Source organism: Diadema antillarum, unplaced genomic scaffold (assembly GCF_040938485.1).
Source record: "Diadema antillarum isolate AM-2024a unplaced genomic scaffold, OU_Dant_1.0 scf00000045, whole genome shotgun sequence".
In the NCBI taxonomy this organism is placed as follows: Eukaryota; Metazoa; Echinodermata; class Echinoidea; order Diadematoida; family Diadematidae; genus Diadema; species Diadema antillarum.
The window spans coordinates 924,403-941,203 of NW_027270934.1; the positions used below are offsets into that span (position 1 = coordinate 924,403).

A 16,801-nucleotide genomic window follows, 5' to 3' on the forward strand; every position below is an offset into this window, starting at 1 on the left:
CGATGCAACATCCAAAAACAAAGTAAAACAAAGCGATCGTAATTAAAGGTGGGTCCCACACTTTGTTAGAATCGCTTTGTTTTGGATATCTCAGCCATTTCAAAACCAATTTTCATCAAATAAACGTTGAATTCCTCGTGGAATTACATGTTCTTTCATATTTCATAAGAGGTTTCTCATTATCTCACCAAGAAATGTTAGAAACCTGAAATTGGGTCTCAACCAAAACTATACGATCCCTTTAATTTCTTTTCTTTTTCGTCATTCTAAATGAAACTCTTTTTTTCACAGGAAATTTGAACATGCAATTCTGTTTCATTCTGTTGAGAAAATCATACATGGGAGGTAACATTGGTCAAAGAAAAGCACTGCCACGACAATTAAAACAAATAATTAAAGAGATTTGAGAATATGTTTTCAAAAGCTCTGTTATCACGACCTAATACAATATATCAACATACATTATGTAAAAGTCTAACCACAAAAAGCATAATACCACTGGAGGGGCAACTGGTTGCCTTTTCACAATGTAGCGACACTCATGCACTAGAAGCTGCATTGCACGGTGCATTTATAATGACCATATTCAGGGAACAGTACATGCCCAACAAAAGCAAAGCGTTCCACGGCCTCTAGATTCCGGGAAAGCAACTCAACCTTTACCAAAGAAGCTGATGCCCATTTCTTCTGAATAAAATACAATACACAATCCATGGATATATGCAATTGTTGGTTTTTCCCATGCAACGGTTACTGTGTGAGTACGAATCATTCCACAGATTGAGGGAAGGCAGCAGGGTGTATTGTTGTAACTGATCAGTATTACTGTAAAAGCAGAAAAATATCACTCCATTAATTTGTGGTATTGGGCTGATTTCAGTCTACTTTAGATACCTGTTTAAATGTATTTTGAAATGAAAGTACTTTCCTTCGTTATTCATTTATATGCTGGATATCCAAACTCATTTTCGTGTGCATTTCTTTCACATTGGTCTTTGTAGCATGCAAATTTACCTGGCTTCTGTGCCACAAGATGTTTCACTTTTACAGGGGAATAGTAAGAACTTCTCACACATACATGTGAAAAAGAAAGTTTGTGTTGATTGTCTGGACAAAAGCACACATATTGAGATTGGTAGCTACAATTGCAATATATGTAGACAACAAAGCTTGATGACAATGCACATCAAAACTTCTTTCCATATGAAGAAGAAATTAGTACTTGCCTCTGATTACCATATTGGTACGAGGGTCTCCTCCATATGTTATCACTGTAATGGAAACATCATCTGCATCTTAACTGTGTTTTAAAACAACTTTACCAGAAGTATAGGAAGTGTGTTGTAATCTTCACTGTGGTTTCAAAGGAAACTTTCAGGGTCAAACTGCTTGGCTCTACTTTAATGAAGTCATTATAAGAACTAATGACTTCATTGAATGTACAGCTTGAGTGAACAGAAATCATACAAAACCTGTAGTAATAAGGAATACCACCCAACTTGCAGTACATGAAATCTTACAATAGTAATGTTGTCATTTCATTTTCAATTAAAAAAAGCTGCTAAAGATTTCAAAATTCCATATGATCCCCCAATGCTTTGCTATCTTAACCACCTGTGGCACATCATGGTATATTGAATTGGTATTACAACATAATGAGCATATCATTCATGTATGACCTACATGCACAGGTCAGCTGCAAATTATCGCAACCCCATCAAAATTTTTCCAGTGAGATCACTGAATCAAAAAGATATGACCCTGATCGCAACACAAATTTTGAAATCTTTACTATTAGAACAGCTCTAATCTTACATTATGTGAAACATGAATTTTAGTCTTGGCTTGAGGTTTTTGAGTGTACTAAACACTAAAACTACTACAGTTACTGTACCATATGCCACTGTTCTGTTCATTGATGTGATCAGCTAGTGCAGCTGCCAAGAGAATTTGTGACTGTCTTTTCCCTTTGTTGGTACAAGTACATGTACCTACAGACACAAAATGCAAGGTTTTTCCTACTTACTTGGAAATTGGAGATTGCTTTAGGGCTATGATTCTGGGCCATATTTGTGGGACATATGCCAATATACACGCACATACATTAAACTATCCAGGATGATCTATTCCAAACATTATTCTTTTCTTCTTCTTTTTTTTTAAAGATGTCAATCATAACAATTTGCTTTCTCGACAATACATTACCCCATTTAGCAGTCCAACTAGACCACCACTGCCTCAGTTGTAAACAACTTTAAAAGAAATATATTCGTAATAAGTACTTTAATACAACAACGCAACTAGGATTTGCATTATCTGTATCTAGAAAAAGATGTTTACAATTCATCAAGACTTGATACTGAGGCTCTGCCCCCTTGGTCCTCACAGGGATCATGTACGCAACCTGACAACTTTGTATTTACCTGCCCAAAGGATCGACTCCTGCCGAGTTCAATTTCAAACAAATTGTTCAAAAAAAAATGATCATGCATAACAAAGAAGAGATAATACATCAATTTAGTTCATTTGCTCTAAATCAAACTTCTGAATTCCCTAGTAATTCCTAAGAACTCCCTATTGTATGTGCCCAAATGGGTCACAGTTGCTACTATCATAAACAACCAAGTACAAGAGTACACCAACATGCCACATAAAATGGTCATACTAGTCCTGGATCTTGAGTTAAAGATATATTTAAATTAAAATTCATGCGATAGTACATAAGGCTCTTCCCTAGGGCCATCTGAACCATATGACCAATTTTGCAACCTCTTTACCTACTAAACAATCCCTATCAAATTTGGGAGAAATATGAAACAAAAGCTATATACCTGGTACTCTAACCAAATGCCCCAATTTTGAAAGGAAACTAACCTTAAAGGGTATGTACAGTTCTGGTCGAGGTGAGAATTTTGCTTTTAACGTTTTGCGAGATATTCAGAAAGCACTCTATGAGATGTCAAAGATCATGCAATTCTAAGGGGTATCAAAAGTTTATTTGATGAAAATGGGTTTTGAAATGGCTGAGATATCCAAAAACAAGGTGAAACAAAGAGATCCTAATAAAGGTGGGGCATGTCGCCTTTTATTATTATCACTTTTTTGGATATCTCAGCCATCTGAACACCAATTTTCATCAAATAAACGTTGAATCCTTTCTAAAATTACATGCTCTTTCATATTTCATGAGATGTTTCTCACTATCTCACCTAAGAATGTTCAAAACATGAATCCCCACCTCAACCAGTACTGTACAGTCCTTTTAAAGGTCAACATGCTGGAAAATTTACAAATGCATACAGGGAATAAAAGGACAAGTATAAAAAAAAAACAGATACTAATGACGATCTCTGCCATCTAGCTCATGCAAAAAGTAAATATGTGTATCAGATTAATTCAAGTAGTGAGCAGTTTCAGAACTAGTGTGAAGTAACTGACATGCACAGGTCATCCCGTCACCTCTTTCAACTTTTTTAAAAAAAATTAATTTATTCATTTTTGGGGTGGGGGGGGGGGAGGGAGGATGGTGGGGGAAGTGACAAACTTTTAGTGCCTGCTAAAATGACAAGGATAACATTGCTGGGCTACAAGACATTAACAATGCACAATACATTGTACTAGCATTGCCTCTGCATGTATTGTAACAGGAGATCCTAGGGAGGGATAAATTGGCCTACAGCATATAAATAATGTACCTGCTATCTGGTATTTGGAATACAGTGTACACGATAAACTATTGGGTAATAGTCAAGGATTATTAACATGCTACTTTCGCGTAACTGCGACTGTTCTGTGAAATATTTTTGCCTAAGAGTAAGCTGCCAGTTTAAATGAATTTGTCCAGCCACATCTCAACTCTTTTATATTTCACTAGAAATGTCGCTATGGCGACTGATGCCTCCGCCATAATGCATGATTCTCCCAATAGGCGTATAGTACAATGTCTTCACAATGTGTGATCCATGACAGTTTCACATAACTGGCAAAATATTGAAATGACAGGTTTGTCAGAAATGTCTTGAACTGGGTTTGCTTTAATTTTCTAAGAGTGCAGGTACACATATAATATTGAGGAATTGAGAATTTTTACTTGAATTCTGACAGACCTTTTTATAAATTTATGCATTGAGTAATTTCCAAGGTATGAAGAAAGAGTGTAATGACGGTACAAAATTGAATTTTTTTTTTTTTTTTTTTGAGGGGGGGCATTGAAACCTGGCCTTTGACCCTTAACCTTTGACCTTTGACCTTCTGGCTGGAAATTTCCAAGAGAATCTCCATTAGGTAATGCATGTAATAAGTTTTGAAACTAATAATGCAAGCATTGCATATACTAGTATATGAGGGTAATAGTAAAATTTTGAGGAGTTGACCTTGACCTTTGACCCATGACTATTGACCCATGACCCCTAAATTCCCTAGATAATCCCTGCCAGTCAGTACATGCGTAAGTACCAAGTTCCACGAAGATACATTGAACCATTGGCGAGAAAAGTGATATTGCAACATTTTCACCTAACCTTTGACCTTTTGACCTTTGACCTTATGACATGAAACTCTCTCTGGAGAATCTTTACACAGTAGTACATGTCCACACCAAGTTTCAAGAAAATACCTTTGGGCATTGCATAGATATGGGGGAAATTGCAACATTTGCAGCATTTGACCTTGACCTTTTGACCTTTGACCTCTTGCCAATGTCACTAAAATCATATCAACTAATTGTCCCATCATACATCATCCTTGGACCAAGTTTGGTGAAAGCTGCTTCATCCAGTTTTGAGTTATCACGTAAACAGATAAATTTTAGGATTTGACCTTGATCTTTGACCTTTGACCTCTGTCCGATTTCACTGAAAAACTAATCAAGTAATTGTCCCATCATACATCATCCTCCAACAAAGTTTGGTGAAATTTACTCCATTCAGTCTTGAGTTATCGCATAAACAGATACAATTTCATGATTTGACCTTGACCTTTGACCTTTGACCTTTAGCCAATTTCACCCAAAATCTAATCAAATTATTGCCCCATCCTACTTCATACTTGGACCAAGTTTGGTAAAATTCCAGTAAATATTACTCAAGTTATCGCGTAAACGAAAGCGGACGTACGGACGTACGGACGTACAGACAGACGGACGTACGTACGGACGGACGGACAACCCGAAAACATAATGCCTCCGGCACCACTTCGTGGCGGAGGCAAAATAAAATCAAATATATAGTATGTTTTGAAAACACTGACAGTAATAATTGTGTATCGGATCTCAATTACTGGTAAGATTATGATCGTCTTCCTGGTTCCTCATGAATGTTTCTCTTGTTACAAAAGGGCCAGTCCAATATGTTGGGTCAACAAAGTACATGTGTCCATGTAACAGAGGTATCAACTTTTTTATTTCACAATGAAGATTATTTCAAATTAGGTTTATCACGTTTTCCTGTATCAATATGAACTAAAGTTAAAACTGCATTCTGCTATAGTGATGCATATTAAATCAGATATCTTTCATGGATTTGCAGCACTACAAATTAATTTTCTTACCTCCGTTACATGGACATCACGTTTAACACTGGCAATAAATTCTCTGGTCTAAAATTGCAATACCCAATATGCCTGAGCAGTAAACCTTGGTGGGATATTGTATTACTGTTTTCTTTCCGAAGTCATTACTGGCAGATATTTGCTTGGTGTTAATGATGCCTAGATTTTCAGTTTTAGTATGTCCCAACCCCGTGGACTGACCTAAAATTTGATTGTGTTCACATAGGAGAGCCTAGAGTAATACAATTGACTTGACTCATAAGTATGCTAGATTTAGCTGAGAATTGTCACTGTGTTTTTTCTTTACTTTAACGAAAAGAACTTTAATTGACTGAAACCATAATTGGCTTCACTTTCACAAAGTTGTAGTCAACTTTATTCTAAAACTTAAGGCCTGACTCAACTGTTTTCAAAGGAACTCTGGTGGGATGCACATCTTCATGCAAACACATTACTCAGTACATTGTACATGTATAGAAGCAGTTTACGACTTTGAGAATAAAGGATTTGTGCCTAATCAAATCATTAAATATGACCTTGCCGAATGCTCATTTGTCTGGAATTAATCACAGCTACTGAATCAAAAAGGGCATCAGAGTTTCTTTGTGTGTTTGTATGCTTAAACTCCCACATGCTTTCTCTTTTTTTTTCTAAAAGAGAAGAATGCAATGTTAAGGATGAATGTGAAAACTGTACACTGGATACAACCAGAAATTATGCACATAACACCATGAAGCTACTTGTAACTTCAAGGTAACACATACAGAGCAAGCAGAAAATACCAGGAGGAAGTAATACAATTAATTTGGGGTTTTTCTTTTATATATTATTCTGTGACAACACAATGAAATTCGTATATGAATGTGCTATGCAAATGTTTGCTATGCAAATGTTTGCTTGTAATTGAAACCCCTACCTGGCACGTCTTCCAGGATTCCTGCACACACCAAAAATAAAATCATAATGTCAACATCGTTTGACATACATTATCTACTGTCTCCAAGGGGAAGGGGGAAGATTTGCTGTGAACTGAAAACTCTTAAGTGGTTCTTAATTATCTTGCAAAAAGTTAAAATCTGAATCCCCCCATCTCAAACAAAACTATACCATCCCTTTCACAACATGCAAATTTGTCAACTGATCCCGACATGAACATGATGTTGCCAGTGGACATTTATTTGTTCATTAGCACAATGATCTTTCTCTTTGATAAAGTTTAGAATGCAAGCATATGATACAACTTGTATGGAATGAGTGTACTCTTTTTTATTCATCCTTTCCACTAGGAGTCCTTGCAAAAGAAGTGAATAAGCATAAATTGTTGACACATCACTGCAGGATGAGGGTGGGAGAAGAGGGGAACAACTATGTAATTAAGAAAGAAATCTGTTCATTGTGACTAGAATAAAGTGGTCAATATGGGATTAATAGGTTCATTTTCATACACACTATCTATGGTCATCTAATGCAACAGTTTACACCAAGCACTGAAATACAGCAGATATTGATTACCATCTAACATTAAATTTGGTAAAGCATTGTTCTAAAGTCATGCTAATAATACTAGTTACAATCCACGTATTACATAAAGTAATTTGTACTTGCACTTTTCGTTTTTCTATGACTTCAACAGAATATGCTTCTACCTTCCCCAGAAGGCATTTAGAATCATTGTTACCTTAACAACATTTCAGTAACAGGTCAAGGTCATATGTGTAATTTTCATAAGAAATTAAAGGCTTGTGAAACTGATTTTTTTTTTTTACAGTGCTATATTCTCCTACTGTGACAGCATGTTAAAGAAAAGGCAACACTTGGATTTTAAAATCAAAACTTTTGAGTGATTCATCACATTTGCTTAACACTTTTAATAGAACTGTTCTTTTCATATTCCAAATTTGCTGAATGCACACACAAAGGCTGTACATTTGGAAAAACTTTCCCTACACAAGAAGACTAGATTTGTGTGTGTGTTTGTCTGTCTGTCTGTTTGTTTCATTTCCCATTTGAGAAGATGGCTGGATAGTCCATATTCAGTTGCACCAGCTGGTCTTGCATGGGGTTTAGTTGCATGTAGGGGTTAACCTATGCACCTTAATCATGTAAATGCCTCTGATATATATGCCCCGGACACAGTGGTAGAGCTCTTTCTTACCCACTCGGTCCACTGTTGGAGTCACCATTATCCAGACATGTAGTGGAGCTGTGAAAGGGCCGGGGAAGGGCCTGATCGAGCCGGTTACCGAATCTGTGATGGCCAGATGTGACCCTCTTCACACTTGGGGTCCATCGCTGAGAGACAGCAGCACACCTAGCCTGCTGCACTGCATAGTTGCGAAGGAAGAGCAAACGCTGCATACAGGAGCCTGGCACTGCCGACATCATGACAGTAGCAAGAGCTATACAGCAGCATCAGACCTGTGACAACACACAAAGGGTGAAGTGATAGCTTTAAGAGTGGTGATACTGTGATGTTTTGAGGGGCTCCTCCGATGGACAGCGCCTTTGTGAGCAGTGAGCGCTGGATTCATTCCTGAGTGGTCAGACATTCTACCCATAATCAGGGTTGTCCATAACTTGAAATTTGAGCATGTTGCAAGCTCAGAATCTGAGAATATTGCAGAAATTGAATATGTACGGAGCGCACACAATGAGTACGTAGTACGCAATATTTTGCTGCCTATCTCTCTTTGTGCTGCTTACATTTGTACATTCAATGTTCTCTCTCATGTTTTGCGCACAAATATCCAAGTACCAGGTAGTTTGATGTTTCTTATGTTATGCACATGTTTTGCACATTTTCGAATACTTTTACTTTGAGCTTGTTGCAAATTCTTGAGGATGTTGCATAGCATGTTGCTGGCTTTTGAGGATGTTGCACAAGAATTTTAGCACGTTGCAGCGACATGCTAAAACCCCTCGTGGACCACCCTGCATAATGGGTTATTGTTTGCACCAAAGTATACGTTAAATATGTTAGTGCCGATGCTATACTGATCACTAGATTAGATTGCAATCAATACATTGCCTGTTTAGGTAAATCATAACACTAACCCTGAGATGCTCCTGGGTACAGTATAAACTGTGGGAGCGCCCTGAGTTATAAGGGTGCTTGCTTTGAATGATCACAAAAAAAAATCTCAACATCAGAAACCTCCAAAAGTGTCATATTTCACCAGCAATAGGATGATGTTTATACTACATAAATCTAAATGTTTTTTATATACAGCCACCACTCATGGAACTTACTACTTCCCAGACTGTCCAATGGTCTTGAAAAGACATTTTTCTTTGCATTTGTCTCCTTTTTGCCGTTCCTTTTCAAAACAATTTTTAGTGGAACTTTGCAAAATCTATACTGATGAATATTCACATATCTGTTCATGACCGTACGATGTGATAGGCTCTTGCAAATCAGGTCAGCATTATGCATGTTAGACCAACTGTGTGTGCTGTATACATGTAAGCAATGAACGGCCAGGGCATGCACATGTGTATTAGGTTTCAAATCCACTGACTAAAGTGGTTGTCCTTGTCACAGATTCCACTTGACCAAATCCAGAAAAATTATCAAATTTGAACAGAAAGGGTCTAGATACTACTGGAGGAACCAAATGCTCCACAACGCCAGTTACAGTCAACAAGTAAACTACCTCTGTACATACATGTATTCAAACTAAAGCAAATTTTTTATGCATGATACTACCCCTCATGAGATGAAAAATCCTACTATCTGTGTTGCAGTTAAACATATGTAGACTGTGTCTACATACCCATAACTGAACTATTTGTTGTATTGTAATTTTGACACAGATTGTATGGGGTAGAGAATGGGTAGACCATCTAGAAACAGGCAAGAATTCCTTTGGCAGGGGTAGCACTTAACTTTTTTTGAACTAGCCAGGCGGACTACTTAGAATCAATTTTGACACTGAAGCAATATTTTGGCTAGCCAGACGGACTAGTAACTTCAGAATTTTATGATTTTTGGCTAGTCCGACGTGATTTTGGGTGGCCAATGGCCAGCGGACCATCGCCAATTTCGAACCCTGTTTGGTATCCTCCGCTAATATTTTGTCATACTACCAGTACCCACTATTCTTCATTAGAATTCTACTAGTACTCCACCCTTGTTTGATGACGTATAGATTAATTACAATGTACCTTTGTGTTATGCACGGATTGCAGGCTGTCACGACCATTTGCCAAATATGTGTGCGGGCATGCATTCACATAATGTAGGGGTGTGCATAGCCCGTAAGCGAACAGGGGGTAGGTAGAGTAAGACCCAGAGTAAAATACCCCATTTGTGGCAGTTTAAGTGTTTTTCCACACTGTAAACAAATCAGGCAAATTATTTTCAACCATTTCATATATCATAGACAAGATTATCTATAACGCTATTGTTATCATAAAAAATTTTACTAATGACAAACGCAGTTGTCATGATTTACCAGGGCAAAACCCGCCAGAATTTTCGCCGATATGCGCCATAGTAGCTCTGCTTGCGGCACAATGTACAATTCCTATGCTATATGCGCGTGCTCTGTGATCTTAAGCTGAACGCCTTCACATGTCTCGCGAACATTGCATAAGCACCAATTCCCATTGCGAAAGCACGTGAAAATAGCGGGCACACATGCACCAGCTGCAAACACGGATCGCAATTCTGGCGGTGTTGTTGATGTCTTTCTTGTGTTTTTCTCATTTTTTCGATGGTAACATCCACTTTCTATTTTACGTGAAGATATTTTCAAAATCCATGAATATCGGAAAACCAACAAAAAATCCAGTTTCTTAGACCCTTGTTTCTTAACTGTTATGTTAAGAAGTACCGAAAATAAAATGTTGGATGCGATATGTTGTCATTTAGGTGAGAAAATTTCATTTTGTCAGAGATTGAGCCCATTTTATCGGTTGATATTTATACGTTAGTAGTGTGCTCGTAAAGCAGGGCTCGACACTAACTTTTTTGTTTGGTGGCCCGATGAGGCTACCAAAATCCTCAATTTCAAATTTTTAGTGGCCCGAGAGAAAAATTTGGTGGGCCTGAAAAAAAAACCAATAAAAAAACATTAAAAGTCCTGTTTTTTTTAATGAGTCAAATATCTAAGTTTTATCCAGTCATAGTAAGAATTGGAAGTTGGACATTCATCTACTCATAAATAAACCTCAACAAACTCACAACACTCACTCTCAGGCACTCATTCAGTCCTTTTCATCCATCCTTTAAACAAATATAACTGCTAATTTCCGGCGCAAAAAGTTACGAATTACTTGACGTACTTTTCAAAATATTTTTGTGGCCCGAGGCGGGCCACCAAATTTGCCCTTTTGGGAAATTTGGTGGCCCGACTTTCAATTTTGGTGGCCCTGGGCCACCGGGCCACCGTTAGTGTCGAGCCCTGATATAAGTGTAGTGTGCATGCACATGAGTGTGCCGCTGTGTTTAGCAATAGGTCTACTGTATATCACCAAGCATGTTGTACCTGCTGTGAACGGGCGCACGGCCATACATACTGCCACAGTTACTCTAGAAGAACCCTACTGTACACTGTACAAGTGGAAATTTTCACGGTGTTGACATTTTCGTGCATTTCGCGCAACCTGAAACTAGCACGAAGATAAAAGCACACAAATGGAAAGAGTTCCTTATGTCCCCCCCCCCCCCCCACCAACTTGCACAAAATAAACAAACCACTATTCCCCCTTACTAATAATAAACTAAATAAAGGTTATGGGAAGTCTTCCCATAAATGGCATAACCTTTATTTAGTCCATTATTAAATTAGTAAAAAACAAACAAACAAAAAAACAGCAATCTATCCATTTTGCGCAAACTAGTGGGGGGGGGGGGGGGCATAAGGAACTCTTTCCACACAAATATTTGTTGCTTGCCATATGTTCCAGTAGTTGTTGTCTTGATTCCGCAGAATTAAAAATACGCGAAACTCTTCTTACCCCGCCAAGCGCGAAAAATTAGTCGCGCGAAAATATCCACTTTTACAGTATCTCATCTATTTTGATGATGATCTGGTATAGACCGTCTAGAGTAGTCACTGTAATGCACTTGTCAATGTAATGACTCACCCCACTACCCCCGGACATGGGTGCGTCATTTCCTCGTTTGGTCCGTCAAATTTGTGACCCAGGTGTTCATCATTTTACCAGCTTTGTCCGTCAAATTTTTGACCGAGGGGTGCGTCAAAATCCCATCATTGTCGGTCAAATTTTTGACCGAGGGGTGCGTCATGGTACGTCACTTGGCTATGGAAAATAACACGCATTATTTTAAACCGAGGGGTGCGTCCTGGTACGTCACTTGGCTATGGAAAACTGCACGCATTTTTGCACGCTACCAGTACCAGATACACGTACCGCGAGTGAAATTACAGTGAGCGGTGTCCCGCGGCAAGTGAAAATCAAATTCGGGAAGTGTTTTGGAATAAGAGGGAAAAATGCTTGCCAGAATCTGGCAAGCACATAATTTAAAAGCCACCCTTTCTCCTTACATTTTCCCTCCAACAAACCCAGGAAATCTGTGGTGACAAAGGCGAATTCTTGACAGTAAAAGAAGCGGCAGCAGAAGAAACTGCCTGCAGCATGCCATTTTCTGCTCGCGGGATAGCCCGACCAGACGCGCGACGCTGTTAGCTGTGCGAATCTCTGGTACGTACAGCCACTAGGCTGTATGTAGTTACTCGCGGGAATGCCGTGACGTGGTGTGTACCTGCGCTGCAGCAGTACGCATCCACCGCACTAGCAATGGCAACGCACACACAGCGCATCTGAACACATGTGATTGTCATGTATGGATTGCATGCACAGAATACATACTACTGTACGGAATATCGTAGCAGCAGCGTGATGTACGGTGAATGACGGTACGGTGCTTACAGGGCCATGGTAAGGGAAACTTGCCGAAACTTTTACAAATTATGTTTACGAACCAAAAGAAAATGAAATTGCGTGAATAAAACGTATGCAAAAATCGTTTCAGTATTTACGGGGGTGCGTCAAAGTACCGGGGATATCCGTCAAAAAAGTGACCGAGGTGTGCGTCACTTTCAACGTGTTGTCCGTCAAAAAAGTGACTGTGGTGTTCGTCACTTGCAGCGTTTTGTCCGTCAAAAAAGTGACTGTGGTGTCCGTCAAAAACCCCGTGTGGTCAGTCAAAAAATGACCATGACGCACCCATGTCCGGGGGTAGTGGGGTGCGTCATTACATTGACAAGTGCATAACTGTAGAGCGGTATAAACTAGACTAGAGTAAAACCCCCAATTTTCGGACACTTAAGCTTGTTTAAAAAATTTGTTCAACTCACGTAATATTTTTTTTTTCTGTACCGGTATTTTTGTGTGTGTGTGTAACATGTACAGTACAGTGTATCCTTTGTAATGTTCATTCTGTTTTTTGTTTCATGTTTGTAATGTTTATGATATGTATATTCTTTACCTGGTCGAATAAATAATACAAATAATAATAATACTGTACTCTACAAAACTATATCTATGATAAAAATGTATGTTAAATATATCAACCTATTTTTTCCCCATTGATTTTGTTCAATATGTAGGGTTGGGGGTACCACGTATCGTCACCCGGAGGATCTGTAACGTTAGCTTGTTTATTCTAAAAATATAATACAAATCCGCCTAATTCTTACCTCAAATACGCCATAAATACTGCAGTTTTGAATGTCGTGACCGTCTCGTTGATTATGAATCTCAGTTTTAAAATAGCGCAATTTTAGTGCGTGCGTTCCGTTTTCTTCGCGCAGCTAAAAAGGGAACCTTGCGATCGGCACCCCCTCCCCTCCATAGGTATACACGTGAATTTCACAGCATAGGTAGGCCTAATACATGTGAATTTCACAGGCCATAGGTAATACACGTGAATTTCACAGCCATGCGTCGTTACTGAGCGGATGTGTAATTTTTAGCTTGGTTTGTTTGAGTTTGATTTTCGTTTCTTCGTTTTTATTGTTTTTCTAGCTAATGACACTTAATCCTGCGCATAATTTTTCGTTCTATACGCAAACAGCCATGATATGCAGGGTGCCGATGGGAAGGTGCCCTGCCGATAGGTGGTGCCCCAACCATACATCAGCAAAATTAGTGAGGGTAGATAAGGAACTCTTTCCCTTTCCTAGAAACCATTGCCACCTCGACCAGGCCAGGATGGACAGAGAATTACACTACAGTACATAGCCCTGGCTTGTGTGTGTAATTTTACGTACACTTGCTACATATCGTGTAAATTTACGTTTACATCGGCACCGGCGCACCGGCAACAAGGTTCGCCGGCAACAACCTTTTTCAACACTAACACGGTTTACTGCAGTACGGACTAATAAATAACTTAGGGATAACAGGCCAGGTCCTGTGAAGCTTGTAAAACTAAATAGAGGGGCCTTTTCTCGAGATGTATATCAGTACATGTCATTTTTGAACTAGAATTCAATCCCTACAGAAATACCATATGGGCATTCATCAAATATTTTCACGAAGAAGCAACAATAATGAAAATGCTTACCTCGATATTCGATAATCAACCAGTGGGCGAAACCCCGAAGATACACACATCACCGGCTTGTGTGTGCGATCGATCGGCCATACGCCAGGCGACCGATCGCGAGGAATTCAACCGCCGATCGAGTAAAAGTTAGAATCGCGCCATCTATCGATTTGCAGCCAGAGAATGGACATGACTTGAACTCAAGTTGAACATAGAAACGCCCACAAATATAGAAAACATCACCCACAAATGAAAAAAAAAAAAAAAAATCAATCACAAGCGTATAAACGAACAGCGCCCACTAATGAAGAAAACGACCACAGATGTAGTAATCAATAACAAAATAATGTAGAAAATTTCTTAGAAATTTCTACATTTATGGTTGATGTATTTCTATATTAGTGGGTTTTTACCACAGAACTCTGTGTAAGAGTTCTGTGGTTTTTACGTTGCCAGTTTTTTCGGCTATGGTAGCCTACGTGTATCACACGACGAGCAAGTGAAGGGTTTGTTTGCAAAAACCGATAAGTCCATTTTTTAAGATTTTGAAGTACGATCTCTGTCATAATGTACAAAATAATACCTTTTAAATGATATATTGGTCACTACATATAAAGGTATATTTTTGAAGTTATGGTCAAAAGAAGCAAAAATTTTCTTATTATTCTCTTTATTTTTCTTGACCTTTAATCGCAAATATCTCCATTTGGCAAATATGGACTTATCGGTTTTTGCGAACAAACTCTTCAAGTTCAATGTTTTTCTTAATTTTCATGAAGAGTTGTTTTTCTATCTTTTTTTTATTTTGGGGGTGCTGAACACAGGGGCGGATCCAGGAATTCTGTAAAGGGGGACATTTATCAATCTAAGGTGGAACACTTTTTTTCTTTTTATTTATGTTGCTGTAACAAAAAATTAAGGGGGAGGGGGTGCTGCGCCCGGTGAGCCCCCGCCTTTGGTCTGGGATCCGCCACTGGAACACGAATCTAAACAAGATTTATTTGGCTTATTAAAGTTTTGTTTTGATGTAGAAATTATGTAGACTGAATACTATGGCAATAAAAGCTAAGCCCTCAGAGCTACAAAATAACAGAAAGGGAGGGGGGGGGGGGGGGTAAAGCACAAAACGAGAAGACCGAAAACCAAAAGAGACTGGGCAGATCAGTAAAGGCAATAGATCTGCAATGAAACATCACATGTTATGCTTGTTCATGACACCTGATGTGGTATTCAACTGCCAAATACCCCTTTCGTTTCTTTCCCATTGTTCAATCTTTATAAAATCAAAATTCATTTATTCAAAATTCATTTCAATTTTCAATTTCAACTTATATCTATATCTCCAATAAGTGTAGGCCTATTGTCATTTTATGTAATTAAGGCGGAATGACACCCAAATATGTGGACTAAGCGAATGCAGCAATATTAGGAGAACTCATCCACAGTTTTAAGATCGGACAGTTAGTTTATAAAAATTGATATGAACTTTTAAAGTTTTGATGCTGCCATCGCCAAAGTAAATGAGAAGACAGCAAAGGTTTGTGTCGTCACTGCAGGACAACGCTATAAAATATCTGAAACTTTAACATATTTTCATTTTTCTAGCACAAGAAATGACACTTAACTCTTTCAGAAAGCAGGAAAAATGATATTACATAGGCCTATAACATAAGTCAGTAACAATAAATCGAGGGAATGAATACTTATCATAGAAAATAAAACTTTGTGAATCTTGCGGTGACATCACAAACTATTAGTCATGTCACCCAGCGATGGGGGAGGCACCGAAAATACAATATTCATAACTTGAACGAATTGTCTGATCACCAGTGTATAAAGTTTCCTCAAACCTCACTGATGTGATCTACACGGGGGCCATACAGAACCGGGGAGGGAAGTTGCAGTTGCCCCCCCCCCCCCTTAGATCTTCAAAAATGTGCCCCCCTCGCCGAAAAAAAAAGACAAAACAGACAGAGAAACAAAGATGGAAATAAACAGGGGGTAACCCATGACTTTTTTCTCCAATGCTTTTGTCTGAAAATTCTTCAAGTTGGAGCTGAGGGGGGATAATTGGCATCGACCATCGCCCCCCCCCCCCCCCGCAGTCTTCCGTGGCTCCTGAATAATTACCTCTGCCTTCACAGCGCGGCTGCAACCCACATTTTTCAGGTGTGAGTTGGTTTTTTTTTTTCAATTTGTCTCCCTTTACCAAAGAAATTTGTTAAGATCGAAGCTGCTGACACCAGTGGAACTCGAACCTGTCACCTACTGCTTTCCGGGCAACCCAGTACGTTTTTGTATAATTTTCCTAAGTGAAAACAGCCGTAACGACCAGCACATAACGTACCGTCAGTGCATTGCGTGCATTAAAGTTGTAACAGGGAGCATCCATGCAAATTGCAGCAGAATTATATCATGATGACATGTTTACTATCTTAGAGTAAAGACGTTCATAGTTCAGGAGCTATAAAAACAACCTGCACAGACAGTTTCAAAATGATTCACGGTGTAATCATGCACAATTAACATTTTTTTTAATATTATGTATATTGATACAAATTGATGTGAGACGATTTTGTGGTGAATGATAAAAGTAAAACATCGAATATCCGATGATTATTGAATTAGTGAAGTGATAAATGAATGAATCAATACATGAATAGATAAACAGATTAGCAATGATGTATAAAAGATAATGTAGGGCCTATAAGAAAATAGGAAATATTTCAGAAAGTT

The 16,801-nt window shown here is 38.6% G+C and overlaps 1 protein-coding gene across 1 annotated transcript in view; it reads right to left on the minus strand.

The window, feature by feature from the left end:
• LOC139714079 (glutaminase kidney isoform, mitochondrial-like) overlaps window positions 1–7,929 on the minus strand; it is a 78,013-nt gene extending 70,084 nt beyond the window's left edge. Inside the window, exon 1 of the mRNA XM_071625805.1 lies at window positions 7,703–7,929. Within this exon, the coding sequence (XP_071481906.1) occupies window positions 7,703–7,929 (227 nt within the window). The remainder of the gene's footprint in view (window positions 1–7,702) is intronic.
• Between the last annotated feature and the right edge of the window lie 8,872 nt (window positions 7,930–16,801).